At 38.1% G+C, this 21,151-nt stretch overlaps 1 protein-coding gene across 8 annotated transcripts in view; it reads right to left on the reverse strand.

Moving 5' to 3' along the window:
• The window catches only part of Mp (collagen XV/XVIII-type protein multiplexin), a 349,091-nt gene that overhangs the window by 61,662 nt on the left and 266,278 nt on the right, over nt 1-21,151 (reverse strand). For 7 of the 8 annotated variants that reach the window (XM_076311581.1, XM_076311584.1, XM_076311579.1 and 4 more), the window contains exon 5: nt 2,035-2,106. The exons of the other annotated variant lie outside the window; for it this stretch is intronic. In XM_076311581.1, the coding sequence (XP_076167696.1) occupies nt 2,035-2,106 (72 nt within the window). The remainder of the gene's footprint in view (nt 1-2,034; nt 2,107-21,151) is intronic. 8 annotated transcript variants of the gene reach the window in all.

The following is a 21,151-nucleotide window of genomic DNA, read 5'->3' on the forward strand; positions in this document are numbered from 1 at the left end:
CCTGGACCGTGAACGCGAATATGTAGCATTGCGATACAAAAGTACGAATAGTATCAAAGACGAGAGTACGAATCGATCGATGCTCGATAAACGTTTATCAAGAATCGCGCATCAGGATCAAAACCATCGGGGTTATCCCACCTTGTCCCCGTCCCACCTGTGCATACGCGCGTCAACAGCGATATTATTCCTCGAGAATGGTCCGTTGCTTGTGCCGCTTCATAAATCGCTCGATTTATCGTTGCTGACTCACCGGGATCCATTCGCGGTGCAGTACTGCCCCTCGGGACCATTCCATTGGGTCTCGCTGACCTATTGGGAAGCCTCGTCAATTTCCCACGACTTTTGGCAATTTTTTTTCTCTCGTGGAACGATAATTATTTTACGACGGTGGAGGATAAAATACTAACCGGATTCGTGTAATTATTTGTTCGAACGGTCGTGCGGGATTAAGCGAAATTAAATACTCGATATAGATTTTTAAAACGGCGTCGTAACGGTTACGGAACTTTTTTAATACCCTCCATTTAAACAGTTTGTAACTTTAAGGGAAGTTCTCACATCGTAAGTTCCAACGAGCACGGACAAATAAAACTTCTCGGAAGTAATGCTACTATTTTGAATGAAATTTATGAAAAATGAAAACGAAAGTTCCCGCGCAATACGAACGAAATTTTTGTTCATTTATATCGCGAAACTTCTCGACATGTAATATTGTAACAAATACTCGTTATTTCGCTTCTTCGTAAATATGTAGATCAACTGGATGTTATGTATTTTATGTATATTCTGTTATACTTCCGCTTTACTTGGCTCAATATACTGCGTCTGTTCTTGCATATTTGACGTTTCTATTTATTAAGTCTAACATTACATATGTTTACACCGGGTTTGGGCTTTGTTCTCTAGGTACTCGTTCCAACGAAAGTAATATTACTTCTTTACTATTACCATTAATTTCCCGTAAACATAGTTTCTTCAAATTTAATAGCACTCTTTTGTTTCTTGATTATTTGCTTCATTTTTCTCCGTGATAAAAATGCGTTGTAAAATGTAATCAATTGCCTAACGTTCCAAGTGAATTTCAAAATCTTGATTCAATCCGTTGTCAATACCGTATTGTCAATTCGAAAGAATATATTGTTTAAATCGTAATATTTCATAGTGAAATGTAAACGGATGATCGATCGTGGAAACTGCAAAGAATGAAAAATTGCTATAAACTCTCTATACTGGGAGAACTATAAATTTACATATCAGAATGAAATAGATGTTCCTCGCGGTTACGTGAAAATAAACTGCGACCACATACGCAGAAGTGATACTAAAAAAATTAAAACATTACACCGATGCTTGTCATTAGTCTATGGTAAATTTATGATTTTGATATTCGTTCTAAAAATACGATAAGTTTGGCGATATGAAACATTAAACACTCGTTAGCGATCTGATAGCATTGAAGTCGAATGGAGAATTCTACGAAAAAAGTAATCTATACTAAGAGATATCTGATCAAAATTTATGAAAACGTTCTCATTCACCGGGTACCTTCGATAATATTTCATTCTGGTCGAATGAAATAAAAGAGTTGCGAATTCAGAAAGGAGTTACACATTTTCCAATATTTTTATCTTTCCGAGTTTTGTATACGAACCTGTAGAATATTTTCAGCGTGCTACATTTTGTTCGCAAAGATAACAAACGAATTAGAAAAACAGACCTATTACAAAATATGACAAACATAAACAATTATGGATATAATAATGCATCGCGAAATGAAAAATTAAACGAGTAACGAATGAGAGAAATTCTTATTCGAAATAAGTAATTTCATGAAGTTGAAATAGTTTTAATATAATTAAAAAAATGTACGTCTACGCTGGAAAGAAACTTTTTCCTCGATTGTAAATATTTTTAAATTTATACGACCGTACATTAATATTTCGACGAGCAAATGTAAATTGTATCTACCATACTACTATACCTCTACGAAATTTTTTTACAAATAATTCTTAAAACTAAAAATATACTCACATTGAAGTCAGCCGTGCACTTTACCAAATCCGCCGGATGTCCGGAATAGAGCTTCAACGTTTGCAGTAGACCCTTTAAATAAACAATCAGGAAGTAATACACGATTGCACGGTACACATAATTCGTCATTTTTCTTCACGAGTCTCGTTTGTCCTTCATTCCTTCAGCAGCATTCGACGAAACGCGATAGTCACAGTTTTCAAAACTTCACTTTTCGATAAATCACCACTTTCGCGTTTCAAAGCAAAAAATGGAACTCGGATTCTTCCGAATCTCTCAAATTGGAATTGTTCGAATTATCTAAAGAAATTACCTTTTAAACGGTATTCCTTCTTCAATGTTCGATCAAAATCGATAAATGGTATATCTTCTCTGATATTTAATTATATACAACATTTTGTCAGCAATTATAAATTAAAAACGTGGAATAAAATATTTCATTCGTCAAATTTTTGAATCGCATTCACTTCGTCAAACACGAACAAGTATAACGTGTTTACGGATAAATATCGAGTTAAGAGTTTGTCCACTTTTGAAAACGATGTTTCGAATGGAATACTTTTATTTCATTTCATAATTTCGGTTTATTTGCGCATAAGAAATTACTCCTTCTTACAAATTATGTCCCGCCCTCTACGCGGCGCGTTCTATTTCAATCTATCCGAGAAAATATCGTCGATACTGTCAGTGATGTTGAAAAATATTTCAGGTGAAAGTAGAAAACAAAGATATGCCGCATTTTACCGTTACCAGAGTAGAAGATCGCCTTAACAACGGCATATAATTGTATCTCATTTTTGTAACGTAAATGTATACTCATCTTTGCTCTTAAACGTATTTCTGTGTTACATTATATCGCATTGCGTGCAACTCGAATCTATTAAAAGTTCATCGTTGTTATAAATTGAGACGCGGACCTCTTCAATTATTTTCCGTTCGAAACGTTTAATAATTTCTCGATCTCGCTAATAATTTCAACGATATTCGCGTTGATTGGCTAAAAGACACTCTGCGTTCAATAAAAGACGTTCCGTAAAACGTGACCGCGGGATTTAACCAGCAATTACGTTGCTTCTTCGAACTGAGACATTTAACGATATTATTCGTTACCGGAAGGGGTAATCGAGAGATAATGCGCAATATTTCCACGATAACGAATCTGGTCGGGTGATTCGTATCCACGGCGAAATAAATTCCGGCTCGGCGTGTACGCGATTTATTTCGCAACAAATCTGGATTATGCGTCACGGGCACGCTGACGTTTACATCAGGATGTAAGCTCTTCTACACGGATCTGCAAATATTTTTTTCCGCCGATAAACTGTTCTTCCGTACAGAATAAATCGCGAACAGCGCGCAAATTAACGCTGATTTCCTGACGCGCGCACGAGGATCGTGTACGGTGTTTGCACGCTACAAAAGCTCTCCGCTGCCGCGGAGCGAAACAATCGCGAACGTTTGTTTTACGCAACGCGCGTTCGCGCGACGTTTTAACGCGGGAACCGGAGAAAATGATTTTTCCACGTATCGCGTGATCTGTACACGCGGTTGGTAAATCATTTTTATCCGGTGTACGACGATCTTTCTCGTATCGTAACGAACCGTTGGCCCTGGTAATTTGACAGTTAACAATTTCATTTATAAATTTCACAACGAAGTCCTTGGTTTAATGGAAACCAGGCTGGTGCAAATGTTGCTGAAAAATGGTACGCGATAATTGTGTTTTTCCGATAAACGTGCTAGCGATCGAGCGTACGTGCGTATTACTCGATTCCTTTGTGCTTCCCCTGTGATAATATTTGCGAAACAATTGGTGAAAAGTGTTCCGAACGATATAATCGATACAAATAAATAAGCTAACCGTGAACGATAATTCTCTAATTACTTCCGTTCTTTCACCGTTTTAACGTTAAGCATAAAAGGTTATCTATCGGTTGATTTAAAATGGACCTTTTCGTTAACATCTGTACAATTCCGCTAAAATCTTGTCTGCAGTGTACTCGAATAATGGCGAGAAAATTCTGAAAAGGGCCCTCGACCGAGTCGAAAAGTAATCGTGACTTATTCGTTGACGATTTATTGTACCTTAAAGCCGCTAAAGTTTCCTGTCTGAAACAGTTTTATTTCTATAGAGATCGAAGGGTGCTCCAAACTTTCGAACGTTCGCGTTCGTTAACGCGACGGTCCGAAAGGTTCGATTCTCCTTCTGTTGATTCCAAGGAAATTGAAGCAAACATTTCTCGGGCTTCGAAAAATTGATCTCGCGCGATCGACAATTTGAAAGAAAAGAGCGCTCGGTCTCGATGCGTCGCGTTGGTCAGAAATTCAAGTCCCTCGGTCTTTAAATCTCCGATACGAGGAACGCGCGGCGAGACATCGGGAAACATCTCCGACATCGTTTTCGAGAAATTTCGTTTGTCGGTGCACGGAACAGGGATGGAAGAAAATCGACGATTCATCGAGGCGACAAATGGATCGGGATCCTCGATTTCGGAAAAAGAAGCCCGCGCGCGTTGAAACGGCGCATCGATCATTCGGGAAGTGGCCGCGGGATCGATCGATCTTCTTAAATGGCTCGCGGTAACGCGCTGTAACGCGCTTTACGCCCGCGTTTTTACGGTTTTCGGTCGTTGCAAAGGTTTTTTTCCCCTCTCCACCCCCCCGATGCACCGTGTCGCGACCAGTACACCGCGGATTTTTCCGCCCGGAAAAAAACCCCTTCGGGCACGCGGATTTGCAACCGTAAAAAGTCGTTTTCATCTTCTGGCGGTCGGCAGGAAAGCCCGATCGCGGTTTTCCTACCGATTAAACGCCGCAAGACAGCGTTTCCGCTTGTATACTTCCGCGTTAACCGCGGCTTAAATTGCGATCGTGCGTTCCGCGAAATTTAACGCCGGACTTAAGAGATTAGTCGACTTGGTAATTTTTAAAGTACAAGCGTGCCATAGGGTGTTAACCCGTTCAGACGGAAATTAATTCTCTTCGGAATGGATTTTTTCCCGAAACATTTTCTGCGATCCATTGTTCTTTTTTTTTGTAACGCGAAGCACGGCCAGACTTTTACCAATAACCGTCGAAAATAAAATGTGGAAATTGAAACATCGTAATTTTTATTACGCGAAACTCGTTTTTCAACCGTTCGTACCGGAGAAGACTAGAATTTTCTAATAGAAAACCTTTCGTATACGATATGTATCGAAATATTTATTTTCTAGCTCGCAAAACCTAAACTCTGTATTATGCCTCAAGAAATTTTTTTCAATGTGATCGATACGTCCTAAATTATTTACTACACAATTATACGCACACACACATGTATATATATATATATATATATATATATATATATATATAATATAACTAAATATAACTAAATAATTGACTACACAATTTGTATATACTATATATATATACTATATATATATCTCACACAAATTATTTAGTCAAAGCATTTGAAAACATGATCCATAGCGCCGATCATAATACTTTTCATTAAAGATGCTGTAATTCGTGTACTATTTAATAGATATCTTTATTGAAAACACTCATTAATTGGTGCCATTTTGGTTAATAGATGTAATTAAAATCATACACATTTACAATACGTTAAACGGTTCGGTACGCAACTAAAATTTCATTCGTAAATTTGATTAAATGTAATTCGATTGTTTTCACTGGTCATTTTAATCGAATCGATTAAGCTTTTAAATACTTTGATCAAACGATTCGGAGTATTTATCACGATCTAAGTGTAATATTACGAAATATTATCGATTCCTAACTTCAAAACGTTACGCTCAATACACGAATATATTTTGCATATTTTCAGTATCGATATAAAAAACTTTCGCAAAAGGGATGTCGTTACTTTTAAATAAAAGCATTTAATTCGATATACCTTCACCGATAGTCCGATCAGAATGGAAATATAACTTACGAACATAACTTTTAACGATAAATCGTATTTAAATTGAGAGAATACTGGCATTTTCACGCAATTATCGAAATATGTTTTATAAATAAATATTTTTAACGCTCGAATATCCGCATTAACGTATCGATTGCGATGCAATTCGTCAGTTAATATTTTCCATTGTAGAATCATAACTCTAAACGCACAACTTCGTTTCTTAGCTATTGGTTCTGTCTTACGGAACCAATCAATCGACGAAGTTGTGTTGCCGCTGTAACGATTCGAGTTCGATTATAGCATCGATTGCGAGTAACATCCTGTCTGGATAGTCGTAATTTCACTTCCTTCTCGATCGTGAATTAACCAATCGATACATGTTCAATATGATTGTCGATTGAGTTGAATTATTACAAGCCCAGCCTGCAACCGCAACTAAACGATGTTTGCATAATTTTACCGAATGATCGATGTATTTTCGTCGTGGTGGAGATTCGCGTTGTACGACACGAAATTAAGCAACATTGAATCGGTTCTCGCAACGTCAATGCTAATTTTGGGCAACAGATCTGCCCTGAGACGAAAATAAATAATTGCCAAGCAATTTTCGTTAATCCTGATTCTAGCGAATGAAAATTGACGATTAATCTCTTCGGGATCGATTACTCTGTTTGCAAGAAGTAACTGTTTACTTCGTTTTGTTCCATTTTACAATAAATATAAAACAACGTAAAATGGTTTCGATGATAGTAAGAACAATTAATAATCGAATAAAAATTATTCAACGTTTACTACATTTTGTTCTATTTTACAATAAATATAGGACAACGTAAAATAATTTCGATGATAGTAAGAACAATTAATAATCGAATAAAAATTATTCAACGTTTACTACATTTTGTTCTATTTTACAATAAATATAGGACAACGTAAAATAATTTCGATGAGAGTAAGAACAATTAATAATCGAATAAAAATTATTCAACGTTTACTACTTGTTTTGTTCTATTTTACAATAAATATAGGACAACGTAAAATAATTTCGATGATACTAAGAAAAATTAATAATCGAATAAAAATTATTCAACGTTTACTACTTGTTTTGTTCTATTTTACACTAAATATAAAACAACGTAAAATAGTTTCGATGATAGTAAGAACAATTAATAATCGAATAAAAATTATTCAACGTTTACTACTTGGTTTGTTCTATTTTACCCTAAATATAAAACAACGTAAAATAGTTTCGATGACAGTAAGAACAATTAATAATCGAATAAAAATTATTCAATGTTTACTACGTTTTCTTCTATTTTACACTAAATATAAGACAACGTAAAATAGTTTCGATGATACTAAGAACAATTAATAATCGAATAAAAATTATTCAACGTTTACTACGTTCTCTTCTATTTTACCCTAAATATAAAACAACGTAAAATAGTTTCGATGACAGTAAGAACAATTGATACTGGAATAAAAATGATTCAACCTTTATATTTGTTCCAACGCGTACACAGATTCTGTATTTCGATTGAAACAAAACACGTGGAATTGTCGTACGAATAATTTAACGGTTGTTAGTAACTGTAACGTATTACGATCCAAGCGATTAATCGTCGTGTATCGTGAAAGTTCCGATACCGACACCCTCACCAAATCAGAAACTCATACGTCAGCATTGGATTTCCGCTCGACTGTCACCACACGTAGCACCAATTACGATCAATTTCCGAAGGAATATCTTCACACAAAACCGCACTCGAAACTCTCTAGTAACTCTACAGGTTCTTGCGTCATCGAGTCTTCGGCGATCGGTTTAATCGGATGGAAAACGAGGGTTTCCGGTCGTCTCTCGTACGATCGTTTCGTTCGAAATGAACGCGGATGACTGCCCTACACGCTAGACGCCACCAAACCTGGCACCCAAAGCATAAAAGAGAAGGGAGAAGTGGTTCCTGCAGATACTCACGAAGGTTCTTCTTCCGAGCGGACGTTTATCGTGTGCACACCTTTCGACTATCAACAAATAACACACGACGTGCACATCCGAGACAGTAGTAAGTGGTTTGCAAATAAGATCGTAATTCAAGAATGGATTTCGAGTGTCGGAAATTTTCACATCGTCGATGTTGGAGGTGTCGTGTATAGAAATGTATTATGTACACGTTGTTTGTCGTAATCGGTAAATATTACAAGTACGTACAGTTTTACGAGGATGTTGCGACAATAATCGTATGCGAGGATACGAAACACAAATTGAAAATAAAACGATCACGAATATAGTAGTTTTCCTACATAATGGAAGAGATGAGAAATTTTGCGGTTTCTTTACGCAAAATTCCTATTCTTAAAAGTTAACGAGTACCTTGTTGTCTGTTTGAACAAGAAAAATTCTTTTAGCATTTAAATAATTCAAGATACACGAAATCACGGAGATAGATTTAGAAAATGATTTTCATGTATCGTTAATAAATCAGATTTATTATTCAATTGTACGTTTATTATTCAATTACCCAAATGATTTAGTTGCGACAGGAGATGAACTTTGTTAATTAAAAACCAGTATTTCGCAAACACGCACGTTCCGAAATTGTCGGTGGTATAAAAAAAAACGCCAATTTCATTTATTCACGTGAGTTGAAGGTTTATGGAGTTCGATAAAAAAAAAAAATTGTCTCTATCGGCGCTATAAATTTTCTTCCAAATAAAATGTTCTTTATATTCTGTTTTCCACCTCCGATCGAAAGCCGATAGCAGGCCGTTTCGTGCAGCCATATATACGGTAGCATTAAATCATGCGTGACCCCGGTACGTATCAATTAAAGATTAATAATATAGTCGTGCTGCACTATGTGATCGTTCAATGTTATTCTATGAGTGTTTTGTGAATAAAATAAGTATCTGGCACCGTATTTTCCTTTCGACGCACGAACCTCGATGCAACGTTTATTCTTAGCTGGAAATTTCAGAAAGAATATGCAAACTTATTATCGATTTTGAATATAATTTACTTGTTTCGCTCAACTCGCGTTGGATTTCATTTGCATTTAAATAGGGAACAACAGTGCACGCTTGTATAGAGAGTCGTTTTTAAAATACAAGTTTTCCTTTACGAATGATGAATAATTAAATCACAATATATTGCTCGATTATGAAAGGTTTCTAAAATTGCTTTTCAATTTATATTAAAATTAGAATAAATTGTATCAGTTTGTATTGCCCGGAGCACTGTTCTGTTACAAATTAAGCAATTTCACAGGTATCGCGTAGTATTATAAGTTTCGTCGTTAAAAACTCTTGGAATTAGTAGAAATTTTTTTTTTTTTGCAGAAAGAGAGTTACTGGGTCACAATCACGAAACTGCGCTCGCGAGAGTAAAAACAAGCAGTAATGAAATGACGTGAAAATTTTTACAAGTAATAGAACATATAATGACTTATTTTTTTGAATACTGTAATAGTTGATTTAGTATGAACATTTTACTTTAATATAATGGTAGCCTGGTGTAAACGTGCACAACTTTATTCATTTACAATTTCTTTTAAGCATTGAAAAAATAATTATAAACCCTCTTGGGATATGTACATTTTGAATGTGAAGTTCTTACATCGTATTAACGTCTTCATACGTTCTTTTCAGGAACAAGTACTCTTTAGCATAAGTACCTAAACATCGCGTTTACTCTCTGTGGTTTTGTTTGTACAAAAAGTATACGAATGAAATATACATTCAAACTGCTTTTATCCGGAAGAACAAACTTTTTCGTAGCACTTTTTCGCTGTTTAAAAGAAATTATAAGTGAATATGATTCCGTCGATTGTATTACTTAATTACTTTGCTATATTTTTTATCTTGACTTCGTAACATAAGCCTACGTGTTTGTTTCGGTTCAATTATTAAAAACAGTATTGTCCAAACATGACCTCTCTAAGGTTGAAAACGTTTACGAACAACTTTTTCTGTCTTGTCAATGAACGAAGATAAATAATTGCTTGTACGATAAGAATTACCGACGTTATAAAAATTTATAAGAGGAGAGAAATCTTGGCTGACTTGGTAATTTCACTCGGGTATAAAAATAACACAATCGTATTTCGCATATTTTTACCTCCCTCATTATTTTTACCAGCAATTTTTTTCAATCCTATCAACAATGCCCTGAATTTTGCGCGTAGTTACGCGTGAAAAATACGGCGCATAAATTAAGCAACCATTTCACGCCAAATTGTTCGAGAACTTTCGTATTGCTTTTTATGCAATTTGAACAACCCCGGTAACGACATAATTTACTTTTTCGTAATATTTCTCGTGTCACAAAGTTGGCCGTGTTACTCTCGAAAAACGAAACGGGCAAAAGTCGGTTTTAAAACCAAACGGTGATTATTTAATTCCAACAAAGGCCAGCCAAGAATCGCAAGACGTCCGGTAAATTTTAATCCCTCCAGCACAGTGGAAAGCAGACAGAGGAAGGAGCGAGCGAATCGTGAACGCCGCCGAGTCGGGATACGCTTAATTTTCCAGATTTATTAGAGCGCGATAAGAAATCGAGTTAACGTTTTCTAAGCTCTTCGTGGAGGAACTTGACGTGATTAAATATTTGGGAGAATTTTCGGCGTCTGCTTGCGTCCTGTTCATCGAGTTTTATATATAGAAAATCAGCCAGCTGCCCACTTCAAAGAGGAGCAGACTTTAGTAGATGCGCCACGCGCGTTCAGAGGACGCAATCGACAAGTTCAGGATGTACAAACTGTGCCCCCAATAGTTTAAAATATCCACCATAAATGTCAGTATACTTGTTCGTGTGAACTTTCTCTAGAATTTGTTTTCACACCGTTCTGTTTATCCTTCTTAACATAGGATGTGAAACGTTTACGTTTAGTCTAGAATTTATTTTCAATATTGCATTATATTTAACGCGGAAGTAACCGCTAAGATCGTGAATAAATATTCGTAATTAAATTTAACAAATGATACAGTGTGTCAATATCGGTTTGAGTTTTTCTTTATTTTAAACGAAAGCATTTCTTTCCAACTGTAAATCAACTGTAAATGTTGAGAACAAAGGTCGCTGAAATTGTTGTTTATTTATTAATTCACACGAAAGTGTCGGTAGTATGAAGAGTACACTTTAATACAATGGAATGCAAGAAAATGCATTCAGAGTTTATCGAATTGAAGAATAGAAAGTTCTTTGATCGAACGACTGAAAGAGTTTAAGTTCATTAAAGAGTAATTAATCGTTGACAAATTATTGGAAACTTTAATTGCGTCCAATTCGATCGCTCTTTATAATTTAATCTCCAACATTCTTTATTATATATTTTCTCGTAATTGTGGAAGTAATTATTATCGAAGAAATAGCCGGGGCAAGGTTAACATTTTTCAGATTCAAATGTTTAAATATTTAAACGATTAAATATAAAGTTTACGTCGTAAAATCTCGTAACGTAGAAACAGTGAGAAACGAGAAAATATTATTACAACAGTAATTGTACTTCTGAAATGTATGACCTCATTTACAGTTATGGTAAATTAATGACCATAATTTCGACAGTAGTAGCAGTTATAATTAACTTTGAAAGTGTTCCTTTCGAAAGGAATCTGAACAAACTGGTAGTTTTCGACGTTTATATTAATGAAGACGATACCAAAGGAGCAAACTTTTAAATAATTAAAGCACGTAAATTATGTTGAGCTACAGAAACATAGTTACGTTATTGTAATATTCGAACATTCAAAATTTCTACTTTGCTACGAAACAGCTGCAAAACATACTTATTTAATCACATAAATTAGGTATCTGGAACGTTGGGCTCAAGATCCTCCTTCCATTAATTGTTTTGCACGTAAGTCGATATTGAATTCACTCGTTGAATTGAATACAATGCCACTTCACTGATATCAATTACCCACTTCTTTTTCATTATATTATTTATCTGTTTATTTTTCGGTTACCATGAGCATAACAAACGAAGCAGAGTAACAATAAGCATTTGAAGAATTGCTAAACAATAGAAATTAAATAGAATAATGCAATTCTGTCTGAAAACGACTGGAGCAATACCGCTCAAACGATCTTTCGCGTTATGACACATTTCAGGGAGCAAAAGAAATGAAAGAATTTGCACGTTCAACGTTATTTTCAAACAAACGAAAGATATCGCGGAACATGGTGTTAAACTTTGAACGTACATATGATGAACCGATTTAGAAAGTTAATTTGATTTATTTGGAAAACGTATTACAAATCGTCCGGCAGTTTAACGACTATCATTTGTCTATTTCGAAACAAGGTAACACGGGAATCAAATCGTTGGTTAAATTCCTATCGTCGGTGTCATCGATTAATTCGTTTATAAATCGATGCGCTTGTCGAAACGGGAGAGCTGGGTGAGATTTAATTGCAAAACGGAATGGAGTAAATTTCCGTGATTAAAAGTGTGTATCGTGTAATCGTGACACGATCGTTTAATTTATTTTTCGCATTTCCTCATTGATCGATGTTGATTGCGTGGACCTTGACAATTTTTATGATACGTGCTAATTAATCGAACAGTTATTTTTAACTTTCATTTTTATCATCTTGTTAGGTTCATAGTCGTTTTATCGTCAAAAAGATGGCTGGAAATATACGGAAGTATCGAGCGCACGTCTCTAATTATTTAACGCCGTCTCGTTTTGCGAAGAAAGACAGAAATATCTGGTCGAAGCGTTTTTAAACAAACATACTCACATCGTATAAATATAAAACACTTTTTGCTGTACTGTTTTCATTGCTTGGCCATCTGTTTTTCGTTTTACTTCTTCTTCTATTTTGAGTCATCGTATTATTTCGAAATAGTAGCTACGCACAACAATTAAACAAGAGTTCGTGTAACTGTACAAAATAACTACTTCTTTAAAATTCTAACACCACGAAATCTTAAGATATTTTTCCTTATAAGTTCAAGGATTGTTTAAGGCACAGCTAAACTAAGAGTAGCTCAGATTTGTCCTTTTCTGTGACTGTTTCTTGTTAGTGTCAAAATTGTAGTATCATATTTGTTCTATCGATTAAGAATCAACGCGCAGTCGCATCGTTGACTTGTAGTCAGAAATTTAGAAGAAACTTGCGAAAATGTGAACAAAATTGAAAGAAATCCAAGAAAGTTGGTAAAAATATCTTCGGTTAGAATGTACATTTTACTTCGTCGAAGGAACAGAGTAAAGTTAAATATTTCGAAAAAGAAAAAAATACGTAGAATGATATACCCTTAACACATATACAAAAAGAAGAAAATATTTCGCGAACATTTCGTTCGACGAAAAAAAAAAGGAACTTCTTTCGTTTGGAATTAAGTTACGCGCGTGCGATTCGTTTCAATATTCGCGGTATGAGTCGGTTTGTCTGCGGGGACATTTACAAAAATATGAAACAAAACATACCGTTATGGAAACTCGCGATTCTAGTTTTTCGAACGTTCGATTTTCACGCTTTGAAAGAATCCTGGGTTTCGACAAGCCCGTTCGAGTCGATTGTCTTACCGCGGCGGGAACCGTCGAGCTGAACACTCACGGGTGAATAAACAGTATCGAGGTACAAGTTCTCTTTGTCGATTCGAAACAACGTCAACGTATTCCACGATTATCCGCGGATCAACGTAAAAAGACTCGGAGAGCTTAGTACGACTCTCGTCTGTTCCACTCGTGGGCTTTTTCTTCCACGGTACTTCCTGTTTTCTGCGTTCTCGCTTTTCGTCCATGAACGTGGAACGCCGCTTCTGAATGCGGTATGCGTGCTCGAAAAATTGTTGTTCCTCCAGGAACGTTGCGCCACAGAGACAAAGCAACAGGCGCGGCTATCTTAACCTCGTTTCGGGGGACGAAAGTTTCGCGGCGCGGCAATTACGTTCAACACGCGTGAACGTGCGCGCTGCGGATGTTCTATTGTCCGACGATGTACACTCGCAATAGCGTCCTCGCGGAGGCTGAGTTCGACAAGGGCCACTACGCGGATTATTATTGACCGTGGCGGTATAATAAGCTTTGCCGGGCTTACTTTGCTACCTGTAAGGCCTCGAACGTCCAGTTAACCAGGGATAACTATCTAGATCGGATCGATACTTTAAAGAGCGGTGTGTTCGATTGTGCGAATGGATCGACCGAATTCGCAACCGGTGAAACGGAACGCGTCGAAGGTTGTGAATGATAGCGGTGGCAAGAAACGGAGGGTAATGGGGAATTGTACGGTTCAGGGTCTTCGAACAAGCGAGTATTATCCCGTTGCGTGGTAGGAGTTGCAGATTTTTTAGTCGAATATACATGTTTAGTCGATTACGTATTTTCAATACCGCGACGATAATAAATCGATCGCTTCTAGATTCTTCCACCGATGGGTAGATCTAATCGAATCAACGAAGCCGAAACCGTCATAGTTTTCATTGAGAAGAAAAATAGAAACGATTTGAATGCGCAACGAATAAGATTTTATTCAATTCTTTCGTTATTAGAAAAATTACGAAACAATGTTTACGCGACCTTTTTATGCGAAATTGAATTCTCTTTAAAAGTTATTTGAAGCGTTTTTTTTTTTTTAATTAGTACCAATAACGAATATCCATATATCGTAAAAATAAAGAAACTACAACCGGTAATCATCGTTGTTTCATATTCATCGAGAGCGCGAATACGTACGTAGGTATTTCAAACTTTTAACTAGCAGCGTACGCGCGTATACGATAACCGAGAGATAATAATCAAGATGGGATCGGTGTGTTCGGAAATGAGTGTTTCGGTAGAAAAAATAGAAAGGTTTCGAAAACTTTTCAACTGCTGAATTATACTTCGAAACGAGCAGTTCAACTTCATAAAACGAAACGAGAATTACTTGATCAGAATTTTGCGAAACTAATCTTCCTGTTTTCCATACAAATGCTAATCCCGGTTTACACGGTAGTTCCGCTGAACCGATATGCCGAGTAAATCGAGGATGAGGTGCCCATTCATTGTACACACGGCCGTGAGTCTTGCAGTATTTTAAATCCGGCTTCCTCGGCCCCCATTTACATTATTGTTCTACGTCAAAATTCGTGGGCGCCACGGAGTTTTGGAAGCGCGATTAAATTTACCGTTGAAAAATTTATTCACGGAAAGTCGGCTCCGCGCGAGAAACAGACTTTGAATAACCCGCGAGCCGAGTTCCGCGTACTCCGGGCCAATTTCATTTCGCTCGATTCTTGGCGAAAACTGCGTTCAGCGCGGGATGGTCCCCTGAGAATACGCCGCAAATGAACCCCTCGCAGTTGCCCGCACTTTTCCATCGGCTGTAATTAAATGGCATTTAAAATTAGCAACGTCTAATCGTCATCGGGCAATTAGTATGCAATTAGAACACGGAAGGTAATCATAACGTAATTACAATGTTGCCCGTTGGTGTTTGCGCTCAGATTTCGCTCTGTACGCCACCTAAGAAATATAGAATCCGCGAAGGGTGGGGTAAATGGGCAGTAAAAGGTTAATGGTCCGTAACGTTTACCAGGTGTTTCGTTGCTCTCGCAATATCATCCGTTTTTCCCCGATACTGGACCGCTGCCCAGTTGGCCCCGACGAAAATTCTTTCCCAAATAAAAGCCACGCTCCGCGCAGCGAGCGAGCGAACGTCCCGCGCGAACCGTGTTCGAATCGTTACAAGACCGTTCAACTATTTTACTTCCGTGCACTTTGTTCCACGGCGAGAATTATCGCCAGGCGTTGTTCTCTTCGCGAAACAACGGAAAGACCAGAAAGACCGCGTGCCCGCATTATCGTTGACCGATAATTAGAGGGGATTCCGTTTCGGGGGAAATTGAAGCCGTTTCGATAAATGAGCGAAATACGCTCTTAATTAAAATCATTCCTTTTCGACGAGCGCTCGCACGTATGGCGACCGACAGCACGGACTTGTAATTAGCAACCATTGTGCACGTTTGTTTATCAGATCGTGTAACAAGTTTCATTTTTTAGCCAACGAACTACTTGCGCGTTATTTCCAATTATTTGCACATTTTACAACCGTCGTTCGTATCATTGAAACATTCGGACGCCATCTGGGATATCGACCGCGTTCCGACGCGACTTTCAATTAACCGAATTTTATGAAACAAAGTGCGATCGTTCCGTTGGACGATGAGCGAAATGTACGATGACGCTGAGACGGTGAAAAACGATTCGACTCCTTTTCGTTAATATAGTAATGATTGCGTTTCCGTAATTATCGTCTTCAAGTGATTCGATATTCAGCGTTGCTCTTCTGTATTAATTGGAAGATACTTGTTCATTTTTCTCGCTCGGAATTATACAGAAACATCGTTACCGAACTTTGGAAGTATACAATATTTAGGAAAACAAATGAAAGAGTATTAATGAACATTTTTAGTGGCATTCAAAGTACCCCCTTTTTTTTATCGATACGTTTGAAACGCGTAAAGCAATACGCTGTTGGATCAATTTTATTAAAAATTTTACGCGGCATTTCATTCGATCTTTTTATTCTTTCATTCGAAAGTTACCATTGTGGGAGCTCCGGTTCGTATCTATCGGATTTTTAACGATGAGATTTCCAGTTTGAAGGATGCGATCAAAGAACAATACCGAATGTGCTGAATTATCGATTGCGAAACTCTTCCTTTTATCGAGGTTCTGACAAGTTCGCGGAGCTCCGATGCAAATAAAACGATCTATTAAGAAGACTTTCTCTTGTACACAGAGTATTTCGTAAAATTTGAACGTAATATTCAAAAGTAAAAAACGCAATATGAAAAATCCAATAATCGATATTTACAGCATTGCGGTCGTATATTTGCAATTGTCGGTGATAATGAATTTGTAGTGTCAAATTGTCGAGTAAATATTTATCGTATTCGATTCCTTTTTTTTGAATTGCTGCCATTTTATGTCACTCCAATTGTTCACGAAACTTCTAACGGTGTTAAGAGTTAAGTGTAAATACCGAATCTGTTCACTAATGACTATAAAATAACTTTATTCAACAATACGTACAATTAGATTTAATTACAGACGTGCTTATGTAATTCACTTTGTAACGAATGTGCACATAATCAAGTATGTATCAGCTCGTTGAAAGCAACGTAATGCCATTATTACTAGTTATGGAACATAATTAGCGCAATAATTGTTTGTCATAATTACTTGGTAGTATGATTAAACTCGATTATAACAGTTTACGATTAATAATGTTACAAAATTGTCCGTAAGTAATATTACCATGGTGCTTTTTGCCTTGGCCTCTATGAGAAAGAATGCAATTTTTTACAACGGTGGATGTCTGCACAGTTTCGTAATGTTCTTCTTTTCGCGCGTTCCTCTACCTTACCTTTTAATCGAATTACAAACTCCTTGACAGCTGACGATACGTACGTCAATTAGGTACGTGCTTATAGATTTTAAATCATGCTTTGGCGAAACGATTTCGAAGCTCGTTTCCGACTTAACTATCAAGGAGGAACGAACCATCACGACGTTGAACTAGATATAAATACTGTAGTGCAAATGCCTCTTTACACGGACACGTGAGAGCCTGCAAGCTGGCACACAGTTGTCTGCACTACGTTTCCATGCTAGTCGCATTTAACCAACAGGGTGGAAAGTTATATTTCGGCACTCGTACGAGTACACGCGAGCAGAGCTGATAGAGAAACGAGTAAATGTTTTTTATTAGGAATGACGAAGAAATCGTCTCGAAAGATTCTTTTTTCTTTTAAAAAGCTTCCATCGTCCGTTATAAAATTGATCATCGAACGGATCGTTTACCGTTACGTCTTATTTGTTTCGAGTAAAGCGTATTACAGTCCGGAGAGATTACTTGCAACAAATGGTATTGATTCGTTCGTATTCAAAACGAGGATAAATTTTGTAAAATTACTTTCTCGACGTACTGTACCGGAATAATGACATTCTATGCAAGATTTCGTTCGAAAGAACAATTATGTACAAAGTTCGAGCACACGCGTTCGTAAATACGAGTCCACGAGGGGATTTCCTGTTATCGCTTCTGCTCGAATTTCCCAAACAATTTAAAAATCGTCCAACCGATCAGCGCGTCAATATCGCCCGACAAAGAGCCAGAATCGAAATATCGGAATCGAAAATGACACACGTAACGATAAAAAAGAAACAAAAAAAAAAAAAAGAAAAACAAACAAACAAAAAACCTGTATAGGGCTGCGTCATACCACTGGCCGGGATCAGTTAACAATTTCATTCTAACACCGCGAGGGTTTCCGCATACCAGATTTCACAAGCAGCCCTTCGGCGAATCCCTGATCGACATCCAACGAACTTCCGGAACACCAGAAATCTCCCAGAAACAATACCCATTATCTCGCGCCCTAGCCGCGAAACTATTGTTTCTGAGCGTGGAAAGAAGAGTATAAAGGAAAAAGGGGGGGTCGAGGCGGGAGTTGCCAGTAGTCGGCACAAAAGCCGGAAAAGGAGAAAATGAAGGAGCGTTCGATCTCCGATTCGTTCCGAGTATCGAAGGATTCAAAGGCACGTGATAAAGACGAGCCTTTCGTTCGGCTCTCTTCTGCACCGAAACGTTCGCGACCCTTTTTCTTTTTTTTTTTTTACCTCCCCCGGGTTTTTCCCTGCCTTTCATTCAGCAGCCTCGATCAGAGCGCTTCTATTTCGGTCGGTCTCCTTCGAAATGCTGGTTACGTCGTTGGCCACGCGTTGATAATGCACCGTACGACATCGATCGATGAAACGTCGATACCTGTCCGCGAAGGATAATGAGAACCTGGCGGAGAAAACTGCCAGGATGCCCGTAGGTCCGCGAGACGATACCTTCAGATGTCGCTCGTCGATAAAGTAATATCGTCTCGTGAAATTTTATATTAAACGGCGCAAGGTGTGGGTGTTTCGACGGAGAGACGTATTCTTTTTCGGTGTACAATGCCCGTATCTTGCGTCAAGTTCGAAAAAGAAAAAGGACTTTTCGCGAGCCTTGTAAAGGTACGAGATACTCCGTTTATCGCGTACGCGTTAAATATTTACGCTTCCATCGAAGATACGGATGGAACGTTACGAGAACGCGACGTATCTTGACGCTCTTGAAAAATTGTCTGAATCGTTAATCGGTGGTTTTGCACACTTTCGATATTGTTTGCGAGATATTGTCGATCCAACATCGTGGAGCTGATTACTCGTACCTCGAGACTGTTTGCTTCGTAACCAAACTTTTGACTCCCGACACTTAAGTGCGCTACCGTGTTCGCTTCCCACAGGTTTTACGACCTCCCTATATTTCTTCCGGCAACTACGTATACGTTGCACGTGACCGTGCATCTACGCTATTTTTCCTGTCTGCTGACTGCGTACACTCAGTGACACGGATTCGTTCCCGCGTAAGAGCAAGTGGCTCGGTTCGCGCTACCCTTTCTCCTCTGGGCACGCTTTCGATGTGCGACGTAGCGGTTCACAGCTGCGCGGCATAGATGCGCAGAATCGTAATGCCACTGACCGCATGATGGAGCAACTTTAACCTTCCGAAGCATTTAACCTAGACTCGACTAACATATGTAGATATATACGTACGACGAGTCGCATGAATCACTGTGACGTAATAATACTCCGTTGGTAGCTTCGCGACGTTTCAAGTGCAACGGATTATCGATCAAAGCGTAAAACCAGCGTTTGTTAAAAATCCATCGTTTGGCTTCGAGTGTACGTATACGTACGACGAGTCGGTTAGAAAACGAGGTTGAATGTTTCGGAATTTACGGCATAACGATTCTGCGCATTCACCTCGCGCAGCTGTCAAGTGCCTTCTCGCGCGATACCAACTAAGTCTCGGATCGCAACATAGCGATGGACTTTTCGATTTCTTCTGGCACGAGGTATTTTCACGTCTCGGTTGGTAATATGATTTTTTCCCCAACGTGTTACCTGCTCCGTTATTACTTTCAAAGTTCGATTTCTGCGTTGGGATTTTTATTTCCTTCGTAACATTGGTTTCAGCGACGTAGTTATAGATTTTGTGCCCTCTCGTCGTTAAAGAACGGCACTGTATACACAGCAAAGATACATCGATAGGAATTATCAGTTTTTGCGAAAGGAAAATAAGTTCATTTGTATCCATCGTAAAACACACTGGCGGAATATCGATTTACATTATTACCACTTATTGTGTTGCGTTATTCTTTTGCGTGGGAATTATTAAACAAACATTGTTCTTTTATCCGAATCTTACGTCATTCCGTTCTGCGATTCGATCGTAACTCAAGAAACGTTTCACCGTTCGTGGAAATGCGAAAGAACCGTTCTTTAAATATTATGTTAATCCAGCCGAGCCATCTCATTTACTTTTATCCCGATAGAAAATTTTAATTGCGGTATTATATTAACATTTAAACTCGAACTAATTTTTGTATCTCATTAATCGAAAATGGTTTTCTATTTGCATAAATGCGGCCGCTTTAATCGCGTTATAATCAAAATGCATTCTTCGCACGAGTAAGCCTATCTTCTATTAAAAGCAACCGTGCAATTAATCCCTCGACGTTATAAACTCTGCGCGAAGGTATTTCAAGTACAGATTGTCAACGCGGCGAATAATCTTTAATTCATTCCACTTCGAATTAAATGTACATTGTCGTCGATACGATAAGAACAGAGGGCGCAACAAACAATTCCGTTCCGATTAAATCGAATTCTCGACTCAGCGGACGGGATAGATTTCCGATATCGAGGCTGAAGTACCCTGGGCTTCGCAAGTTTTAATACCCCGGCCAGACACCGCATGCGTTTGCAATATTTATTGCTGCTCGCGGGTTCGACAGCAGATACGAGCAACGCAAAACCGCCACGAGGCTCCCGCGTGACAAAGTTATCGTCGTTTCGTAATGGCGCGAACTGCGCCTTCGTTTCGTTATGAATGGCCGCAATTCTCTGCTCTAGATGCTCCAGCGATATCGGCTGATTTATCCATTACCTCTCGCTCGTGATCTTTTTGTTCCCTTTTTAAACCGCAATTTGGGAAGATGCTACCTACGACCGCGTGAAAAACCGTCGCTTTCGACCGGAATGAATGTTGCAGCATTTGTAGCATCTGGGGATTACGAGGGATTTACCACTTTTTAGTTTTACACGCGCGCTGCGACGTCGTTCGAACGGAAACTCTGTCCGCCCGTCATTGTTCCATTTTTATGTTTCGCAAATCTTGTCCTT

This window comes from Ptiloglossa arizonensis, chromosome 5 (assembly GCF_051014685.1).
Source record: "Ptiloglossa arizonensis isolate GNS036 chromosome 5, iyPtiAriz1_principal, whole genome shotgun sequence".
NCBI lineage: Eukaryota > Metazoa > Arthropoda > Insecta > Hymenoptera > Colletidae > Ptiloglossa > Ptiloglossa arizonensis.